The following is a 21496-nucleotide window of genomic DNA, read 5'->3' as shown; positions in this document are numbered from 1 at the left end:
TCCCCTTTCCCCTGGCCTGGTGCTTCGTGGCTGTTGTCTTGGCAGTGTCTGAGGCGGGACGGTCGTTGCCGTTTGCGGCGGTGATGGGAGTTGGCTCTGTCCAAAGCCATCTCCTTTGATGGTTCCGGAACGGTCTTGATGCAGGGCGGCGACCTTGGCGGTGGGAGGTGCAGCGGTCTCGAGCAGATTGCGCACCTCAGGTGCGGGCGGAGCGGGGGTGCGCCAAAGGGGTTGGTCCACGGGGTACATCACCTGCTAGTCTTTGTACTGGCCGACGGCGATGGCGTCCGTGGACGTCGTTTCCTCCTTGCAGGCTTCGTCATAGTGCTCCTACTCCTTTCCGGTTACTCTGGGTGAAAACCTGATCTGCGGGATTGGACGGTAGCGACTACGTGGTCGTTCCCTTCTTTGGGGGCATCGTGTTGGAGTCCTCGCTCCGTTGTTCGTCGTCTCACCTCTCCTTGGTGATCGCTTTTGGTGGTCTCCGTCGACTCAAGCGATTCTTTATTGCTCATTTGTAGTGTGCTTGCTAGTCGTTGGAGTCGGTGCTCGGCACCCTTGAAATCGGCCTTGGGCGTGTGTGTTGTCTGTTGTGTGTGTGGTGTGGCGTGGCGTGAGTTTGTATTGGCCTCTCAAATGTACCCGCGATGGTTGCTTTATACTCCCTCCGTTTGGAATTACTTGTCGCAGAAAGGGATGTATCTAGATGTATTTTAGTTCTAGATACGTCCATTTCTAAGACAAGTAATTCCGAACGGAGGGAGTATATAGTATAAAACGAAGGAAACCCTATTTCGTCGAAGTACTTGTGACTAGCTTGAATCTGATTATGGTTATCACTAGCCAAGCTTAGCTGATGTTGATAATCCATCCGATTCAAATGTATCAACACCACATAGGACAACCATGGTCTGCCAGGTCAACACGTGATACAGCCCTGCCCCTGCGCCCCCTCCATTCCACGGACGCAGCTTCAGTAAGTGCACAACGTCACTGAAGCTGCGTCTCCATTAATATCCCACCAACTCCACCACGAGCCAGTCGCCGCCTCCTCTTCTCATCTGAGCGGTTGAGCCGCCGCCGGCGCCCGGCGCCACCGCATTTCTCTCCCACCAGGCAGCCCCTCCGTCCTCGCCTTCCCACCGGCCGCCAACCGTCGCTAGTCTCGCCGTACGCAAGGAAAGGAGAGAGGACCAGATCACCAGAGGAGCCGACCCCCGACCATCCGGCGTCCGCCCACCAGCCTGCGAGTCTTCGACTTCGACAGCATCCAACTCTCCACATCTCCAAGCAACTCAGCAGCGACCGTCGGTCCATCTCGGCATCTCGGCGCTCGGCGGCGCGCGTCTTCTCCACTTCGCCAAAACGTCTTCCACGGAGCACTCAAGTCAACGTAGTAAGCCCCCATCTCCCATTCTTTGTCTCATTTTTTTTTTGTTTCATTCTTCGTCCATTATTCTGTATGACTATCTGTACATGGTAAGTTGGATCTTGGATGCACTGTTCTTCAGTATTTGTTACTGATTTTATTGGATGCAACTGCAAGTATAGAAGAATTTTTGCGTTGTTATGCTGTCAAAAATTTTCTTTAAAATATGCATGCTGTCAATGTGTTCTGAAAGTGCATTTTGTGTGCACGGTACATAATTCGGTTAAAACCCAAAACTGAACCGAAAAATCGGTTAACCGGAATTTCAGTTAGCTGAATTTTAGTGTCAAATTCGGTTTCCACTTTTCCAAACCGAATTCACAACAACAACAACAAAACCAAACAGCAGAAACTGAAATTTCGGTTTCTACCGAACGCCTAGGCCTAGAGAGAAGATGGAATGGTTAGCCAGTTTGTCATATTTATTTCTTCCGCATTGTTTCTCTTTTCATTCCACATACCGCATATATGTTTGGTCTTTGCTGTATATTTAGCCAGCAGGAAGTGGTGTCATAAACAAAACATTGGATACTTCCTTGTTGAACATGCCTAGTTAAAGGTAAAAAGGAAGTATATTATTTAATCAGGTGTTTTGCTATTTTCAAAAATTCAGACTGAATCATCCAACTTATACTCGTCAGGTGGTCCGAGGCACAAGGAATCTAGCATGCGATGGAGCATTTGATTGAATTATACAGCGGGTGGGAAATCCAACTTCTTGTACTGCTCAGCTTCACATTGCAGTCGTTCCTCTTCTTTGCTGGCAGACTGCGGCGCCGAAGCAGCAACAGCTTTCTCAGGCTCTGCCTCTGGGCAGTTTATTTGGGGGCAGACTTGGTAGCAGTGTATGCACTGGGCTATCTCTCTAAGCGCCGAGATGTCACCATTCAAACGAACATACTTATAAGAACCCAACCACTAGCTTTCTTTTGGGCACCATTCCTCCTCATCCATCTTGGTGGGCAGGATACCATCACTGCTTTCGCCATGGAGGACAACAACTTGTGGTTGAGGCATCTGTTGAATCTGGTGATGCAAGTTTCCCTAGCTTTATATGTTTTTTGGAAGTCCATTGGTAAACACAGTGCGAACCTTCTGCTTGCGGGTAGCTTTGTGTTTGTTACTGGAATTATCAAGTATGGAGAAAGAACATGGTCTCTCAAGTGTGGCAGCCTTCAAAGTCTTGAGAGCTCAGATGCACTGCGTTACAAAAAGGAATTGCCTGAAGGAATCTCTGGTGATGGTGGCGTTGTTCGTGCTGCTCTGGATTCCATGCCATTTGTCCTTGATGTCTTGGCCGAACGCAACTTGCTTGATCTCGGCAGAGAATATATGAACAAAATAGATGACCCTGAGCAAATGATACGGATGGTGAGGCTTCAGCTTGGCATGATATACGACGATCTCTACACTAAGTCTCTTGTGCTCAGAACGTGGAGTGGAGTTATACTTAGATGCATCTCTCAGGCCTCGGTAATAGTTGCCTTTGTGCTCTTCCATGCAAGTAGCAGAGACAATTATAGCAAAGCTGATATTGCCATCACCTATTCGCTATTTGTGGGTTGTTTTTTCTTTGAAGTCAGTTCAACGTTTGTTTCCATGTTGTCACCTTGGACATGGGCATGGTTTAAGGTTAGAAGGTGTGATGCACTCGCCAGTTTGTGGGTTTTCTTTTGCTCTGACATCGGATATCCAAGGACGATGAAACAGCAGCGGTGGCCAAATTTGATTGGACAGTACAACTTAGATAGCTGGTTGACTGACAGCAGCCCGCAGCAAAGCATAATAATGGCTGTGTTCAGAAAGTTGTTAGTGGGTTTGTTGGGTGTCAAAAAGAAGAAAATATTTTGGATGAGCAAGCTATTAGACACCGGTTACGTGGATGTGGGTAGCAAGATTGTGGAGTGTGTTGCAGAAGAGATTATTCTCTTGACATTTGACTCCGATGTTGATAAACCCAATGAATGGCCAAAAATTGGTTCCCTGTTGAAAGAGGCATCAGAACTTTTTGCTAATGATTTTGGTATGGCAATTATCTGGATGCATGCAGTTACTGAGTTGCTTTTGAAAAAATGTGAATCTTCCCATTCGGATATAGAGGTTCATGGTACAAGTGAATTCGGTATGATGATTTTGGTATGTCGTAAGCTATCCAAGTACATAATGTACCTTTTCGTTCACCACCCTTCCATGCTGCCGCTCTCTATCAGCCCAGCACCTACCCTGGCTCAGGCTCACGAAGTATATGATGATTTCACCAAGGATAGTGTTGAGTTGGAGGTAAGCAAGGAAACGGTGGAGGAGGTAGCACGCATGTGGACGCGGCTACTTGTTTACGCTGCTGGCAAGTCCAAGGCGGCGCCGCATGTTGCGCTGCTGAGCAGAGGAGGAGAGCTCATCACATTCGCATGGCTAATCATGGCCCACTGCGGGTTTGGGGATACTCGCGTTAGAAGACTTCAACTTACCAATATTGATGCCCACATAGTGAGAGAATTAGATTTTACACCGCGACACCTCTTCAATCTTCCCATGGAAGATCAGATATCGGACGCTGCTAATCGGTAAGTGCGTTTGACCACTTTTAATTTTTTTATTCCTTAAACTAGCTAGATCAGAAAAGATTGCTCCATGGACCTTTTATTTTCTTGTTTCGTTTTTATTTTGAAAAGCAGGTCAAAATTGGATGATGAGAACACGAGTGGGATGACGACTAAGTCTGATCGCTTCGTGGTTGGTAGCCGTAGCTTTCCATGAGGGTCCGTCCATATGTGGTTTTCTTATGTGCTCGTTTATTCTCAGTAAGGTTCATCTTGCTTGGTTGAGCTATTTTCTGCTTATTATGTCTGTGTATGTAATTTTAAATTGTGGAGTTTATTCAGCGGACTTTTGTGCTATTCACTGAATTATGATGTCACATTGTGGAATTTGCGAAATTATGAGGAATTAGAAAAAATGCATCTCACATTGTGGAATTTTATTAGAAAACAAATACTCCCTCCGTCCGAAAAATCTTGTCCCTCGAATGGATGTATCTAGCACCAAGTTAGTGCTAGATACATCCATTTGAAAGACAAGCTTGAGACAAGTTTTTTCGGATTGAGGGACTTATACAAATGAACGACTGGAGTACAAGTACCAATTAATTCCCATGATTTGGATTGTAAGATTCCATCTAGTTTCAGCTACAATTATCAGACTTTAGACTAGCTTGAATTAGATTGTGGGCCAATACTACATAGGACAGCCTTGGTATAAGAGGTCAACACAATACATCTAGTGGGTTCACTCTAATGTCCTTAGGATTTTTCTTTTGTTTGAATAATTCTAGTTCGAGATAAAGGCTGCACAACATGTCCTCTCCATGTGCGAGCAAGGCATGAATACCCAAGATATTAGCTGTGCTAAACTAACACTCTGTACAACCTTGTGAAATCTGAATATATGAGTGCATGAAGATTTATCTGTCAGTTTTAGGGCTATGTTCCACTTTTTTTCCTCTTGCAGTTGATTGTTCTGCACAGACAAATCCATGTTCTGGGATGTTCCAGGGCTCCTTGTTAGAATATTTCCATGTCTAGTTGATCATTTCTTCCACTATGGGTTTAACGAAATGGCATTCCTTAATAGTGATGATGAGAACTACGACAACAGTATATTAGAAAATTCAACAAGATTGCGCTACCGAGATTCGTTGGTCACTTCAATTTGTGTATGAGCATGTTTGTTTACGATAACTTAAATAGATAGTGGTGTGGGTATAGGCATATGACTTCATGCTTATCATTAATGATGACACATTTTCTCTCATGTCATTGCGGTGTTTGGCCATTAGTCCTTCAGAAAAAAAGGGCTATTATTCTATTTGTTTCTTTTCACTATTGACATGTGGCTTACATTACTAAATAGATTAAGTGGTTTAAGTGTAATGAGGATGAGGACTCCATTGTGTACGATGTTTTCTTATCATCTTTTATCTGCACTCACAAACCATGTTAGAACACAAGGTGTCATTGCTGATCCCAGCTGCTATTTTATGGTCATCCATTGTGACTTGACGACATGAAAGTGAACAATGAAAACTCCTACCTCTGGCTATTTATAATGTCCCAGTCTCTCTTTAATCTTTTGAACGACCTGCCCTTTTCCTACAGAGTTTCTTTGGAGCTCTCCTGGTATTCTGCATTAGTTGCTCGATTAGTCAATGATGCTCTTCATGAAGCACACACTATATACTTATGCAAACATTGTATTTTTCTTGCTTTGGAAGTGTGAAAAAAATTTAGAACGCTTGTGTGTGATTGTTGGACTGATTATTCTGTTGTTGTTGCAGTGGATTCTCATTTAGAAAGTTGACGTATGGCGTGCTTGGATGCATTTTGTTCTTTCCATATTTGCCTATTGGAAGCATAAGAGCATGTTTGGGTTGGAGGAGATATAGATTCAAATCCAGGTTTTGCTTATGCGACCTACCTCATCCAACTACTAAGAGCAAATTCTGTACCAATTTTCCATATTTGCGGAGAATGGATGGCTAGATAAGATGGCCCGGGGGCACCTGCTCTAAAACATGTTTTCGAACAAAAAGAGTCCACTTAGTTTCAGCTGCAGTTGTAGTACTTGATACTAGCTTGAATCTGATTGAGGTCGTCACTGGCCAAGTGTAGGTGATGTTGATAGTCTATTCCGATTTCAATGTACCAACACTGCATACTACAACTGGTGGTGTGTATGCGTCGATAAGAATGCCCATATGTTCCCCCGATGCGTGCAGGGCCGTTGGGATTGCCGTGGAGAGCGATGAGGAGAAGAGCAGGCACTTCGCCTGCAGGCTGTGATTTGGAGAGACGGGAGGTAAGTCTCCCTCTAAAGCTTTGCATTCCTAGTCTCTTTTTTTTTTAGAAAAGAAGGAGGACCCCCGGCCTCTGCATCTGGACGATGCATGCAGCCACTTTATTAATTATTTAAGCAAGACCTTACAAAATCATGCAACAGTAAGTCGAAGCCACCGTCTAGGCAACAAAAGTGTCGCTACTCCTATCCAAATGATGAAGGGATGCTGATAGTCTGGGCCTAATACCAAACAGACCTCGCAGCCATACCTAACATCTAAGACCTGAGGTCCCAACCAGGACGCCTGGCGGCATGGGCACCCACCAGTCCGGCGTGCTCCTCAACCAGGACGCCTGCCGGGTATGAGGCCGCCGCAGCCACCTGCCACCAATCCATGTTCAGAGCTGTACTACTGCATGAACCTTGCCCGGTCTAGCTGCCGCCGATGCCACCATGACGCCAGACAGCGTCGACCTCTTGCGCGAGTCCATCATCGCACATCAGATGCCTAATCTCCAGAGTGTCGTGCCATCGAGATCTGACACCATTAATGTGTGTGATGAAGCACCGCTCCTCCTCTTGTCACCTCCAGCCATCACTTGCTCCAAAACGATGCCCCCCATGAGGGAAAGCGCTACTAAGAACGCCATCATCGTCCGATCCGGGAGACCCAGATCTAGGGTTTCCCCTAGAGCATCCCGAGCCTGATGAAGCAAACTGCAACGACGACGCCTCGACAAGGGAACGGCATCTAAGACGTCGTCATCGTCCGCCATGACCATAGTCGACGCGATTTTCATCGGCAGTTGCTCCACCAGACATGCGCCGCCAGCGTCGCTAATCCTTCAACCGGAGTAAGCTCCAAAATGATGCCCTGAAGAGGGGTTACGACGCAAAAGCACTGCCATCGCTCGATCCCGAGGAGATCTAGGGTTTTCCCCGGAGTTGCCCGTGCTGCCAAGGACCAGACAAGGGAAGAATCTCTGCGGATCCGTCCAACTGCCGACGAGCCGCACCCACCACCGCGCCGACGGCAACCCAGTGACCAAGGCCCACGCATGGACCCAGATCCGGCCGTGCCGCCGCGAACCCATCTGGTCGTGCCGCCGCCGTCCCTGGCGACCGCGACGCATCAGACCATGAAGCCGCCTGCCGCAGGGGCGCCGGCCCGCGCCAGCCCCACACGAGCGGGAGGACCACGAGTCCCCGCCGCCGCCAGCAACGGCAAGGCTTCGCCTGGTCGTGCCCTTGGGCGGCAGCGAGGGAGGAGGAAGATGAGAGGTGGAGTCCGGCGGCGATGGGATCTGGGAGCCTCCCAGCCGCCACGCGGGGGGCACGCGTGGATGAGAGAGAGTCTATCGGGAGCTCTTAAAAATGGGGGAGAATTTCACTTCCCCGACCTCTGCACCAACTAGGGATGCATACGGCCATTTTAGTATGAGTACCAAGATAAACATGTTCCTCAGAATTTTTTAAAATGAGTATCAAGATATTTTTTGATCAGTGGTTCCACCACACACCAAACTTAATAAATGGGGGAAAACCGCATCACCTGTCAATTCTAGAAATTGAACTCGGATCGTTAGGCTGCACAACTGCATGCCCAACCACTGAGCCAAGGCTCTCTTTGCATAAAAATGGGAGAGATTTTCACTTCCCGGTCTCTGCGCCAACCAGGGATGCATACAACCATTTTAGTATGAGTACCAAGATAAACATGGTCCTCAGAATTTTTTAAATGAGTATCGAGATATTTCTTGATGAGAGGTTACACTACACACCAAGCTTGATCCTCAATAAACGGGGAAAAACCCCTGTGCATCACCTGCCAATTCTAGGAATTGAACTCGGGTCGCTAGGCTGCACATTCCTAGTCTCTGATGTGTTCCTCCGAATAGGTGTTTAATTAACACTTGCTGAATAAGGGGAACTGTTGTTCTCCTTACAGTACAATTTGGTGACAAAACGTTACAGTATGGTTCCTGCAAGATTGGCAGATTGTGCTAACATTCCCATAGTACTTCGGATAATATTGGACACGCAGAAACCCTGTTCCTGAACTCCGCAGAAGCAAAAACAACCAAGAAATCCTCAGGTCGATGACGATGGACGGACACCAGGTTGGACGGGATATCCAGCTTGCCGGCGAGCGCCTCAAGAACACGAGCCGCAGGAATCACCCGCCTCGCCCCCCCCCCCCAACGTACGCCACCATGGCGAACTAGAGGCGGTGCTCAAGATCCTCCACCGTCTGCGAACGGCGCACGATGCAAATCTCCGAGGGGTCTTCCTCAACGCCAACGAGCGTCTGCAACCGCGGCGGTGCCAGCGGTGGCCAAACCAGACGCGCGTCCTGGCTCGCGCACAGCTGGGGGGGGGGGGCGGGGGCGGTGGTGCAGCCGGCGAAGCACCGCGCGACACCGCGGGGGGCACGGGGCTGGCACGACGAGCCACCTTGGCCACCGCATCGCGCCTTAGCTCATCCACCGGAGACGGGTTCCGGGGTCTCTTGCAGTCCCTGGAGCCATGACCGGGAAGCCCGCAGCGGAAGCAGACGATCTCGTTGATGCAGTCGACCCGGAAGTGGCCCTTCTCCAAGCAGCGGAAGCACTTGTCCCTCATCTTCGGCAACACCGCCGGCCTTCCCGACGCGCGTCCCGGGTCCTTACTCTGCTCACCCGTGGCATGGCGAATCCTCCAAAACTCCTTCTTTGAGGGGCCGGCTGCACCCAAGGCTCCGAAGGCGGCACGGTAGCAGGTAGCATCTCCGCAACCGCACGCGGCCCGCGGACCTCCGCCTCCGAGCCCTCCGACTCCGAGGAGATCCCCAACCCCGAGACCACCGGTCGCTCACCAGGTGGCCTGAAGGTGGAGGTCAAAGATCTCGGGCTCGAAGCCATGGCGACGGGAGCACGGGGTACAGGGGGAGGAGAAAGAAGAGAGGGGGGGTGGCCGCCGCGGTCGGGGTGACCCACGGTGTGAGCGCAGGGCACGGTGGACGCCGGCGCTGGAGTGGCGCACGGCGGAGAGGGGGAGGGAGTGGCGCTGGGTGCTGGCGCTAGGGGAAGGAAAAAAGGAGACATGCTGTTTTTCCGGCCGTGGAACCGACAGTCACAAGCGGTGCACGCCATGTTCGGGTTCAAGGTCTGGCTCGAGATTGAGGGTATTCCTCCCCATGCTTGGGACTGATCGGTTGTGGAGGAGCTGCTGGGTTCGTCTTGCAAAGTGGACACGGTCGCGCCGGAAACCTGCTCTCGCGCGGACTTGTCCTCGTTCAAGCTGTCGGCGTGGACAGCCCACCCTCAGGGTATCCCTACGCTGCGGTGGCTCGCCGTGTCGGAGCCTGGAGAGGAGGCGCCTCCTGCGCTGCTACAATATAAGACGCTGATCCACCTTGACGTGGTCAAGGATCTGCGAGATGCGGGGGTGCCATGGTTTCTGGGCGGCTCGCCGGACAGCGGGCAAAGCGACATCCCCGACGACGACGATTTTGGTGGCCCTGATCACAATACCACCCGTCTGCCGTGGAGATTTGGGGTGCGCGACAACCGCGCTGGCGGCGCTGGCTTCGCCATCGGTGGCTCTGGTGCCGGTGGCCGTGCCTCCAACGGGCAGGGCGCGCGGGCGGTGGATGCTGATTGGAGGTTGCCACCGATGGGCCCCGCCGAGCCTGTCATGCAAGGGGCCCCGCGGATGATGATCAGGGACAGGATAACCAGAAGACTGTCGGCTTTTGACCGCTTGACCACTGTGGCGGGACCCGCGGAAGCATCTCGGGCCTCATCGAGGCAAGCTTTAAACCCCATGGGCAGCGAGTGGGCGGTGCAGTTGGTCCCGGAGGCTGTGGTGCGGCAATCACCAACCATAAGGCAGGAAAACTTGGCAATGATTGCTGTGCCGGAGAGCGTGCGAGAAGCGACAAACGCGACAAGGGAGGTCCCACCAGTTCCAGCCACTGTCGGAGTTACTCTGCAGGCGGGGACGCTTGCCAGGACCGCTGTGGAAGGGACAATAGCGCCGATCGAGACGGCTCTGGTGACCGTGCCGCCTACCAGTGGGGGGGGGAACAGGAGTTCGACCCACCAACCAGCGGCTTGGCAGAGGTGGAGGCCACGGGTATCGAGACACATGTGGTGGCTGTTGAGGCTGGGGGGATCGAGGAGCCAATGATTGACCCCCTCACTGATTCGGTGGCCAGCAAGGCGGGAGGTGGGTGCGTGGGCGTCCAGCCACGTGTCGTCACTTGTGCGGAGGTGGCCCCAGGCGGCTCGATGGGAGCGCTGCTGGCACCGGATGTGGTGGGACCCGGCGGGGTGGTCTGCCCCAATGAGAAGGTGCTGCATGAAGGCACGCATGCACAGATGGGACTAGTTGATGGGATCCATGCAGATCGCGACAAGGATCAGCGCACGTCCCCCCCTCCACTCGGGGCTACTGTTCCTGAGGCGCAGTCTGCGGCGCCTGCGCAGTTGGAGGTGGAACCGACCAGACAGGTTGCGTTGGTGGCTACCGTGTTAAGCAGTGAGAGAGGAGGCGCAACGGAGAGCTTAACTGGACAAGATGCTGTGGCCCTTGACAGGCTGAAGACATTCTGCGCTAATATTGTGAAGAAACTCACGCCGCCATTGCTGAAGGAGGTTCAGGCGTCGACGCTGAGACCTGAAGCTGAACCTTTCACCCCGAAGCGCACAACTCGCGCAGCTAAGCGCATTGGCACAACTGGCAGTGGCCCGGCCAAGCCTAAATCGGCAGAAAATGTGCTCCTAAAGACGTTGGGTCTGGTCCCTGAGGATATGGTGCCGGACGAGGAGGCAGTTCAGGAGCTCAGGATGATGTTCGACTCCCCGCTCAGAGAGCACCACGTTCGGGTGATTGCCGCACTGTTTGGCAAGACCCTGCCGTCGGTCACCGAGCTGGAAGGCAGTGAGGGCAGAGCCATCGCTGCGGTCTAAGCATTGGTCATTGGTGTTGGTGTTGGTGATGACCACTCTTTAGATGGAATACAACCCTGAAATACTCAGCTGGAACGTGCGTGGTCTAAACAACCCGGCAAAAAGAAAGGCGGTGAAGGACTTTGTTGCCTCGGTGAAAGTTAACCTAGTGTGCTTTCAGGAGACTAAACTAGATGTAATAGATCACTTTATGTTAATGGAATGCCTAGGATGGTCTTTTGACGGCTTTGTGTATTTACCGGCGGTGGAAACTCGTGGAGGGATTCTTTTGGCGTGGGATACCACCATTCTTTCGGTGGATACTGTGCAGTTCGACACTAACTCTTTGACGACACTCGTGCATGCAAAGGATGGTTCCACTTGGTGGATCACTGCGGTGTATGCCCCTCAAGGTGACGAGCTCAAGACTCAGTTCTTGCAGGAGCTGGCCATGCGGCGTTCCCTTTGCCCTGGCCCATGGCTCATTTTAGGTGATTTTAACATGATATTGCGCGCGAGTGAGAAGAACAATGCCAACATCAATAGGGCGATGATGTCCAAGTTCAGAAGTTTTGTCGATGATCATGAACTAAAGGAGCTTTACATGCATGGTCGCATGTACACCTGGTCGAACGAGAGAGACACACCGACGATGACCAAGATAGACAGAATCTTGGTGTCGGTCGAGTGGGATCTGGGTCACCCGGACAAATTACTCCAAGCGCTTTCTTCGTCTGTCTCAGACCACGCGCCTCTGCACCTATGCACCAGCATGCATTTTTGCCCCAAGAATAGATTCTGATTTGAGCTCTACTAGACCAAGTTAGAGGGATTTGATGATGCGATCAAAGAGGCTTGGTGTGCGATGAGTCCATTGTCGATCCTTTCAAGAGGCTGGACGCTCTGTTTTGTTATGCGGCCGTCTACCTACAAGCTTGGGGCCAGCGCCGTACTGGGAACATTAAGGTCTTGATGTCTGTTGCAAACTGGGTGATCTTCAGACTAGATCAGGTGCAGGAATTCAGGAGATTAACCTCGGCCGAGCTTTGGATGCGCAGAACGCTCAAACTTGCGCTGCTGGGTTTAGCCTCACTGGAAAGGACAATCGAGAGGCAAAGATCTAGAATCAGGTGGCTGCGGGAAGGCGATGCCAACACCAAACTTTTTCAGCTGGCAGCAAACGGTAGGCGCTCCAAGAACTTCATCACGTGCATCGAGCATGAGTCTGTGATTGAATCGGACCAGCAGAGGAAGGAGCAGATCTTCTTTGACACCTTCCAAAACCTGCTGGGGGTGGCACATCATAGGGAGCATTCCTTAGATATGGAAGCCCTAGATATGGAAGCAGTTGATCTTTCGGAGCTCGAGGAGATTTTCACTATTGAGGAAGTTTGGAAGGTAATTAAGGATATCCCCCCGGATCGTGCACCGGGGCCTGATGGATTCATTGGCGCACTCTACCAGAAGGCATGGGCGGTGATCAAGTCGGATATCATGGCGGTGATGCTTAAGCTCTATGTGGGCGATAACAGGGGATTTGGCAAACTTAATAAGGCACACATTGTGCTCATCCCCAAAAAGGCTGATGCAAAAACAGTTGGAGATTTTCGCCCCATCAGTTTGCCTCATAGCTTTTCCAAGCTGTTCTCTAAAGTGCTGGCTAACAGAGCGAGAGCGAGGATGCCTGAGATTGTCAGTATTAACCAGTCGGCATTCATCAAGGGTAGATGCATCCATGACAACTATCTGCTGGTGCGGAAGGTGGCACGCAAAGTCTTCAAAAGCAAGGAGCATGGTTTGTTTCTCAAACTCGACATATCACGCGCGTTTGACTCTTTATCTTGGCCTTTCCTCTTCGAAGTCATGAGGGCAAAAGGTTTTGGACTGCGTTGGTTACACTGGGTTGCCACTATCCTTGCCACTTCCAGCACCAAAATTATTGTCAATGGCGTACCTGGCTGCACCATCCATCATGCTCAGGGGTTGAGACAAGGAGACCCAATCTCCCCGTTACTTTTTGTGGTGGCCATGGATGCACTCTCAAGACTTTTCGTCAAAGCTTCTGAGTTGGGAGTAATCAGCAACCTGCGCGGCATATCTCCTACCCAAAGGCTCTCTCTTTACGCAGATGACGTGGTCTTATTCATTAAGCCGTCGGTGCAAGATCTGAACTTTGTGCAAGCTGCCTTCGAGCTATTTGGGGAAGCCGCTGGGCTTCGCATCAATTACAACAAGACCACGGCTGTACTTATCAGAGGATCATATGAGGATCGCCAGCGTGTGATGGATATGCTACACTGTGAGATGGGACACTTCCCGTGCAAATACCTGGGTATCCAACTGGCGATCCGGAAACTGACGAGGGCTGACTGGCAACCGCTCATCGATCAAACCAAAAAACCGCTGCCCGCTTGGCAACGTGGCCTCATGCAGAAACCTGGAAGGCTCGTCTTAGTGAAGTCTGTGCTTCCGGCGCGCCCGATCCATCAGCTTATGGTTCTAAATGCGTCGGACTGGGTCTTTGAGGAAATTGACAAGTGCTTGAGATCGTTCTTCTGGGCCGGAAAGGATAAAGCCAACGGTGGTCAGTGTCTAGTTGCTTGGGACACGGTGTGCCGCCCCATGACCTTTGGGGGCCTCGGGATCAAGAACATCAGGAAATAAGCATTAGCTTTGAGAGTGAGATGGGAATGGCTGAGGCGAGTCGATCGCAAGAGACCTTGGCAAGGTATCGAGATGACGAAAGACAACGAGGCCAATTTAGTTTTCAACAGTATGATCAGAATTGTGGTGGGCAATGGCGAAAAGGTCTACTTCTGGAAGGATAGGTGGATTCATGGATTCACGGTTAGCGAGATTGCTCCTTTGATTAGCGCCATGGTTCGGACCCGAGTGAAGAACGTTAGGACTGTGCAACAGGCTATTGTGGACAATGCGTGGATCCATGACGTTCAGGGCGACCTCTCCTTCATGGCGCACCTGCAGGTGACCCACCTCTGTCAAGCGTTGGCCACAATCCCGATCATTGCAACTGCCCCGGATCAGTTCATTTGGCCGGCGGACGCTTCCGGTTGCTATACTGCCAAATCTACTTACAATCGGTTGTGCCTTGGGCTCCTAGCTTCCCCCACCGCTAGATGCATTTGGAAAAGTTGGGTTCCCCTGCGCTGCAAGATTTTTGCCTGGCTCATGGTGTAGTATCGATTGTGGACTAGTGATAGACGAGCGCGTCATGGTCTCCAAGATGAACCTTCTTCCTGCTTTTTCTGCCTACAGGAGACTGACTGTGTGGACCACATTCTTGCCCATTGTGCCTACGCCAGAGAGGTTTGGCATCGATGCTTCGATGCCCTACAGATTAATGTGTTGGTGCCGAACACTGAGGAGAAGTTCACTGACTGGTGGCTGCGGCAAACAAGAAGTTTTTCGAGGAAAGTTCTTCGTGGATTTGACTCCTTCATCTTAGCTACAGCCTGGGCGCTGTGGAAGCAAAGAAATGCGAGAATCTTCAATAAAATCCAACAACAGAGAACCCCACCAGAGCTTGTTAGGATTGTGTTGGCCGAGATCAAAGAATGGAAGCTTGCAGGCATTGGAGCTGGAGGATTAGATCCTTTCGTGAGAGAGTAGTCTAGTGGACTTGGGTGTTGCGTGGGTGCCGACCTATAATGTTCGCATTGGTGGTTGGCTTCTTGTAATTATACTCTCTGCCTTCTAAAAATATGGTACGCTATTGGCGTACTCTCGAGAAAAAAAAAACTTCGGATAATATTGCTAAGAATATGCTTCGTTTGAGCTCCACTTGTAGTACTCGGGAGTAGCTTCAATCTGATTTGTCAGGTCAGGTCATTCTCTGCAGTCCCAAAGTCTCTGATGTGTTTGTCTCCCTAGATGTTTGCTGAACGTACTGACTAATGGAAATTGTTGTTCTCGTTACATTACGATTTGATGTCAAACAATTACACTTTGGTTCCTGCTGGGTTTTTTTTTTAGGGGAGGTTCCTGCTGGTTTGGTAGACCGTGCTATTGCACTCAAGCCAATTATTCTTAATATACTAAACCTAGCCAGGTGTGATTTACCTCATTTTTTGACTTTTTCTTATCAGTGAAAACCGGACCAATAGGGTGCTGCCACCTTATTTACCGGGGGACTTGGGAGGGTACGCTTTGGGTGGATCTAGCAGGTTTCAGTTGGATTTGCAGTCGTGTTCGTCATTGGCTCGCATGTGCGCTGCACCGTTGTGGTGTGCATGTGCCTTTTGGACTGATCTGTCGATTTGTCTACATGGTCTTTGTCCTCATGTGTTCGCATTTGTGCGTCCATGCTTTGACCACCGCTGTTCTTTTTATTTTTTTATTTTTCCTTCTATTTCCATCTCAATGCAAGTGCGTCCATACTATACCTGGCCATGGGAAGCCCGGCCCGGCCGGCCCGGCCCAAAAAAGCCCGACCCGGTTCGGCCCGACGCTGCCCCCGGGCCGAGCTCAGACCTAGATTTTGAGCTCGAAGGCCGGGCCGGGCCGGGCCTGACCCGTCATTTTGGTGTTTTTCTAAAGGTCGTGCCGGGCCGGCTCGAAGCCTGACAGACTTTTACGCGTTTGGGCCGGGCTCAGGCCCAGAAAACAGGCCCGATGGCCGGGCCGGGCCCGGGCCTGGGTTTTTTGATCCGGGCTTGGCTAGGCCCGGCCCGGTCCGAGGTATGGCCAGGTATAGTCCATACATGTCTTGCGGTTCTTTCCGCATGCATGCTTGCCTTGCGCATCTGTTGTGCTGGGAATGCGACACGTGCGTGACTGATTTAAATTTGACTTTGTCCCATTATTACGTGTGTGTCGGTGCTTTCGATTTCCAGGTGGTTGCCGCCTCTGCCGCATGTTCTGGAGGTTTCACTTCCAGATTGTTCCGGGCTGTTTGCAAATTGATTTTTTACTCCTTCGGAGTCGCCTTTCCTGTTGTTGCTCCATGCATTCCGGTTTGGGCTGCGTGTTCATTCGTGGTCGCATTAGTGATGGTTCGTCCTACTTCCGTTCGTGCTGGTCTGCATCGTCGGGGTCGCCTTCCTGGGACGGACCAGGTGCTGAAGCAGCACCGGCTGCTCATGCGGTGCAAGAGCTGGCGCTGCGGCTAGCCGTTCCCACTGGACAAGGCCCTGACGGCAGAGGAGAACCAGTGCGTGCAAGTGCAGGCCTACGACCGCTGCGACAGGCCCGTGCTCAGCTCCAAGAAGCTAGGCTGTAACGAGGCCTACCGCTTCATCGCCTGCTGGGGAAGATTATTGATGCAGAACGGCCCGGACGTGGCGAGCACCGTGAGGGCCGAGGACCTAGAGTCGGCCATGGTGGACCTGTGGTCGTTCCGATTGCCGGCGCTGGAGGTGGGCGTCACCGGTAGCAGGCCGAGCGTGAGTGGTGGCTGGCTACGGAGGTTGACGCGCGCGGCGACGGCCAGGCACCCGGATAGCCTGCCTGCTACGTCGCCATCGTTGGGACGCCGGGCCAGACGAAGGGGGGTCCGCGTGAGGGAGCGCTTGCTGCGTCGCCAGTGACGCGGCAACAGCGTCGCCTCCGCCGATGCCGGACCGCCCTATCTCCTCTCCACGTCCTGTCTGCGGTGGCTGCCGAGACCGCGACGGTTTCTGGTGGCGCACGCGGAAGCGTCTCGAGTCCTGCTGCGGACGTTGCCCGGAGATGGAGGAGGCCATCGTCGTCGTCCCATGCTTCTACCAAATAAGCGACCTCATTCCGCATCCCCACGACACTTCATCGGCGTGTACGACGGCGATGGTGGCGCTCAGGTCACTGTCTACTGCTAGGACATGACATGCTACATGCCGCGGTCGCCGAGGAGCTGCGTACTGCAGAGGACCGCGCCGGTGCCTTCAATGACCTGAGCTCTCTGGACTCCAAGAAGGGACTGCTTCTGCCGTGTCGACGCCGAGGCCGAGGCGTCGGCGTTCTCGACCTCGAGGCCTCGAGCTCGCCCAACCCGTTGGTGCCTGGATCCCATCCAACCCAGCTCTAGCCCGTGCTCGCCGTGTCGACCTCATGCATGCCAGGCCGCCGGCGCCCCGTCGAAACGACGCTAGGAGGCGCTCCAGCTCCCTGTCGCCCTGCCTCCATGTGAACTTCAGCATAGAGCTCGCATGGCGGCTGCCTCATCCTCGCTCTCTTGGTCGTGCGTCCTACCGCCCCGGGCGCTGCGTCGCATACTTCCAGCTTGCGGGGGCTGCCGCTGCATAGAGTACGTGCACAGCTCGCGTTGTGCCGTTGTATCGTGTCTTAGTGTGTGATGCATGGCTTGGTGCAGTGCACAGTACGCCGAGTGTGTTTGTGTGCGTGCTGCGTGGTGGGTGCGTGTGTCCGTGTTTGCTTCTATTGACCTGGGAGCACACTTGAGGTTGTGGGTGCCCATATTTAATCCATCCTCACTAATTCATCAACGGAAATGTTAACGCCCACACGTGTGGGCGTTTGCATCTCGCCCACACGCGTGGATCCGCGTCCGTTCATGAGCGCATGAATTTTGGCATATTTCTAGTGCCACGTAGGACTGGCCTGGTGTGTGGGCGTTCATCCGGTCGCCCACACGGCCGTTTCACCACACAAGAGGGGCTGGTGTGTGGACGTTCAGCAGTTCGCTCACATGCCACTTTGCACGCACACACAAGGCCTGGTGTGTGGGCATTTGCCATCTCGCCCACACACTCGTCTCCTCTCCCACACCCAAGCTGCTAGTTGCCATGTGCTTTGCAGTGCACATGACAACTGTCCCTAGTGTGTTTTATAAGCAGGTGACAACTCTCTTTTTACCCGAGTTGCCATGTGTTTTGCAGGGTACACGGCAACTGCCTAATGTGCACGTAAGCAGATGACAACTCTTTTTTACTGAGTTGCCATGTGTTTTTGCATGGTACATGGCAACTGTCCTAACGTGTACGTAAGCAGATGACAACTCTGCCTTTTACATGGCAACTGTCCTAGCATGCTTGTGAGCACATGGCAATTCTCTTAACTGTCTATTGTTAGTATGTGGCAACTCCTAAAGTTATGAAATCATGGCAACTACATTAGATTAGACCATACATGGCCACTGCAGTTGAGCAATCATGGCAACTGCAGTTGTCCGACATGGCAACCGTAGTTCAGCGACATGGCAACTGCAGTTAAAGGAACAAGGACGAGGGTCTGGACCATGGCAACTGCGGGCATGCGGTGACCATTACGCGTGGCGTGCGAGACTAGGAGGTACGAGGCCTGACATATGGGTGTGTGGGCGTTATCAACTTTGCCCACACGCACGCGTGTGAAAGGGATCGAGAGGGAAAAAAGAGGTGTGTGGGCATTACTTGTTTTGCCCACACGTAGATATGTGGACTGTTCCTCGTATACACCACACAAAATATGTGGGCGGACTTCCTAACGCCCACACGTGTGGCACTTATCGGCGTCCTTAATCAACCATGCTTCTTATTAATTCTGGCGCAAGTTGTAAGTACACCGGTTGTTTTTAGCTGCAGTTCTACAGCCTTGAAAATGGTAATCTTGATTAATTTTTCTTATTGCTGTTTAGACATGTTTTTGGCTTTAATTTAAATAATTCCAAGCCCTACAATAAATTGGGTTGGCCAAGGTAGTTGGTGTATCCACCATTAATTTCCATGGTTTTGATGCTGAAGAATTTTTATTTTTTTTCCAGTAGCCTTAAATTGTTGTCCTCACGGATCTTGAATGTGTATCCTTGTAGAATATACTGAACTGGTACTGCTTCATATACTGTACATGTCATATTCCATTTATCCTCATTTAAACTTTCTTCAACCTGGGAAGGCTACGGATAAATAGAAGGTAATCTTGTCGGTCCAGGGTGAGCCTTCTTTGGATGTTGTAAGTTCAGTGGATTTCAAGCTCCAGCAAAACCAGGGTCTATTTGATCTATCCCCCGACCAACACAGAGGACTGAGTAAAACATCACCAGACCAGTAAGCATTAGTGTTTTACTTATTTATTCTACTTATTTGCTCTTATTCTATTCTAATCTGTTACGAAGAAGTCATAATGATCGTCATACATGCAGAACAGGTAATGCTCCGGAACAAGGGTCTCAAAACTATGCAAACGATTTTCCAAGGTGCGGGTGCCATGTTGTCGATTCAACTTGGTCAGGAAACCCCTTCGCCCACCACATACCAAGCAAGATATTTTTATTGCCAAGTGACTAATGCGATTGGATATTTTTTGCTTTTCTCTGCCTTTGAAGCTATTGCTTTCTTTTTTAGAAAATAAAAATTTGGAAAGTATTGTTTCCTAACTGTGACAGAACTTTACTGTAGGGTGAAGAAGAGAAAAATTGTAAAAAAGAAGCCCCTCTAGAAGCACGAGATGGATGGATTTTTGCTGCACATTACTGAAAAAACATTGTAGCTTTTCAATTTCAGGTTGGTCAGTTTTCTTCCCTTCAAAGGGTGCATGGCGTGATGTTATTGTTGATTTAACCTGGAAGAATCCCATGGTTGTGTAACTGTCACGAGAGCTTGGTGCAAGCTGATGCAAACCTGAACTAGATTAGCAGTTCCAAAGATGAATGGAACAGCGGAGTTGCATATGAAGGCAATCCTAACAAATTTGCATCATAGTTGCCCAGGAAGGCAGGAACTCATTTGCTGCTGTACTAACTGAACTATTGCATATAGGCAATGAGATTTTGATCATGGAAGGATGCGGCTGTTTTGATGAGATTGTAATGCAGGAGATCAGTTCTTAGATCTTGACTGTATTGCAATGTTGTACTCCCTCCGTCTTAAAATAAGTGTTTCAACCTTAGTACAATTTTATACTAAAGTTAGTACAAAACTGAGACACTTTTTTGGGATGGAGGGAGTACATTATTGTTATATCTTTTGCTTATGTTGTACACATCTAGAATAGGCAACAATGAGATGGTCTACCTGCACGAAGTTCAGTTCAGAAACTGCATGCAAATGTTAAAAATTCAGAATGTTTGTAAGAGAGTAAAACAGAGAAGGGAGAGAAGGAACAACCAAGATGCAAGCTTTGTGCTACCACTCAATCACATATGGTCTACAATCTTGGTTACTCAATGTTCAGGTTATTGTTGATAGTTAAGTTCTTAAAACCCTATGAAACAATCACCTGTACCCCATGATCTTACTACGCTTCACATAACTGAGTTAGCGTCACGTTTTGCATGACATTCTTTGATAAGTCTTCGCATGCTGGTCAACGGTATCCTGGTCTACATGATTACATTTTATTGTTTCAAACAATAGTGCTTTCCTCATCAATGGGTTTTGCTTTAGGTAATATAAGACACCTGGTCGATGTCCATGCGGGGAGCACTTCTCAGACTTCCCATGGTCAGCAGAACGGCTAGGGTCCTATTTCTTAGTGGATAGTTGGTTTTTGATGGATCCGATCACCATTTCTTGGAGTAATTCCCCGAGCAAATGGTACAAGTAAGCATGTACCAGTGCTTTTACTTGAGCCTGTAGAAGCAGTACTTGAAATGTGTGGGGTCAATGATGAAGGGGTACGCTCTGCTAATATGGTCAGGCAAATTCTACCATTTATTTTCCAAGATGAAAACCATCTTCAAAGCAACCCAGCAGCCAACAACAATGCTCCTTCACCGGCAGGCTGTTTGATTTTTGGCTAACCTTTCGTATCATTTTATTACATATTGGGAGGACCGTACATAGAGAGTTTGATTTTTTGGCGAACCTTTTGTATCATTTTGCTTATATATATTGGGGGAATTGTATATAGAGAGGAAATGGCCACGTCCAAGATCTTCTAATCTCCAAGCAGAGGATTAATGTGTGGAAGTTGGGACCGCATGCAGCGAAGAACAAGGGGTGCAGGGAAACAACATCTCAATCCTCCAAGGTTCGTTAATTTCCAGCAAAACATTTTTTTTTCGAAACGAGGTAAAAGACTTGTCATTTTAATTGATTAAGAAGAAGAGAATTGCCCGATTAATTGATGGAAAACCGGGCTAAAACCGATACATCACAACCCACATGAATGGGCACCACCGGCCAACCTGGCCACCGACATGGAACAAGACATGACGGCACATGCCAATGGATGGCCACACGCGCAAGCAACCGACAGCTCCGACTTTGACGACGAACAACACAAGGGAAATATGCAGGACTTGCGCCGACCATGCCCACCGCAAACGGCCACCGAATGTCTGTCATCGTCACCACTGGGCACGCTCCAACGTAGCTCCGACTTCAAAGCATGAATGAGTTGGTTTTGTTTGACTTTCCACGCACATGTG

At 50.4% G+C, this 21496-nt stretch overlaps 1 protein-coding gene across 15 annotated transcripts; it reads left to right on the top strand.

The window, feature by feature from the left end:
* Positions 1-973: 973 nt before the first annotated feature.
* LOC123141392 (uncharacterized) lies at positions 974-19969 on the top strand. Of its 15 annotated transcripts, XR_006470252.1 has the most exons (9): positions 974-1396; positions 2071-3993; positions 4102-4230; positions 5763-6092; positions 6204-6283; positions 18938-18951; positions 19057-19172; positions 19268-19351; positions 19524-19966. XR_006470252.1 is itself a non-coding variant. In XM_044560569.1 (4 exons), exons 2-3 carry the CDS (start codon positions 2102-2104, stop codon positions 4184-4186), a joined length of 1977 nt encoding a protein of 658 aa, XP_044416504.1. In that variant the 5' UTR covers positions 974-1396; positions 2071-2101; the 3' UTR covers positions 4187-4230; positions 5763-6095. The 15 variants fall into 15 exon arrangements, 2 of the variants coding, with proteins under 2 accessions (XP_044416504.1, XP_044416518.1); XR_006470259.1 differs by having other exon boundaries at positions 4102-4235; positions 18938-19172; positions 19524-19969; XR_006470269.1 differs by having other exon boundaries at positions 5763-5882; positions 18938-19172; positions 19524-19967.
* The last annotated feature ends 1527 nt before the right edge of the window (positions 19970-21496 follow it).

Source organism: Triticum aestivum, chromosome 1B (genome assembly GCF_018294505.1).
Source record: "Triticum aestivum cultivar Chinese Spring chromosome 1B, IWGSC CS RefSeq v2.1, whole genome shotgun sequence".
Classification (NCBI taxonomy): Eukaryota; Viridiplantae; Streptophyta; class Magnoliopsida; order Poales; family Poaceae; genus Triticum; species Triticum aestivum.
This window is presented reverse-complemented; position numbering and strand designations above follow the sequence as displayed.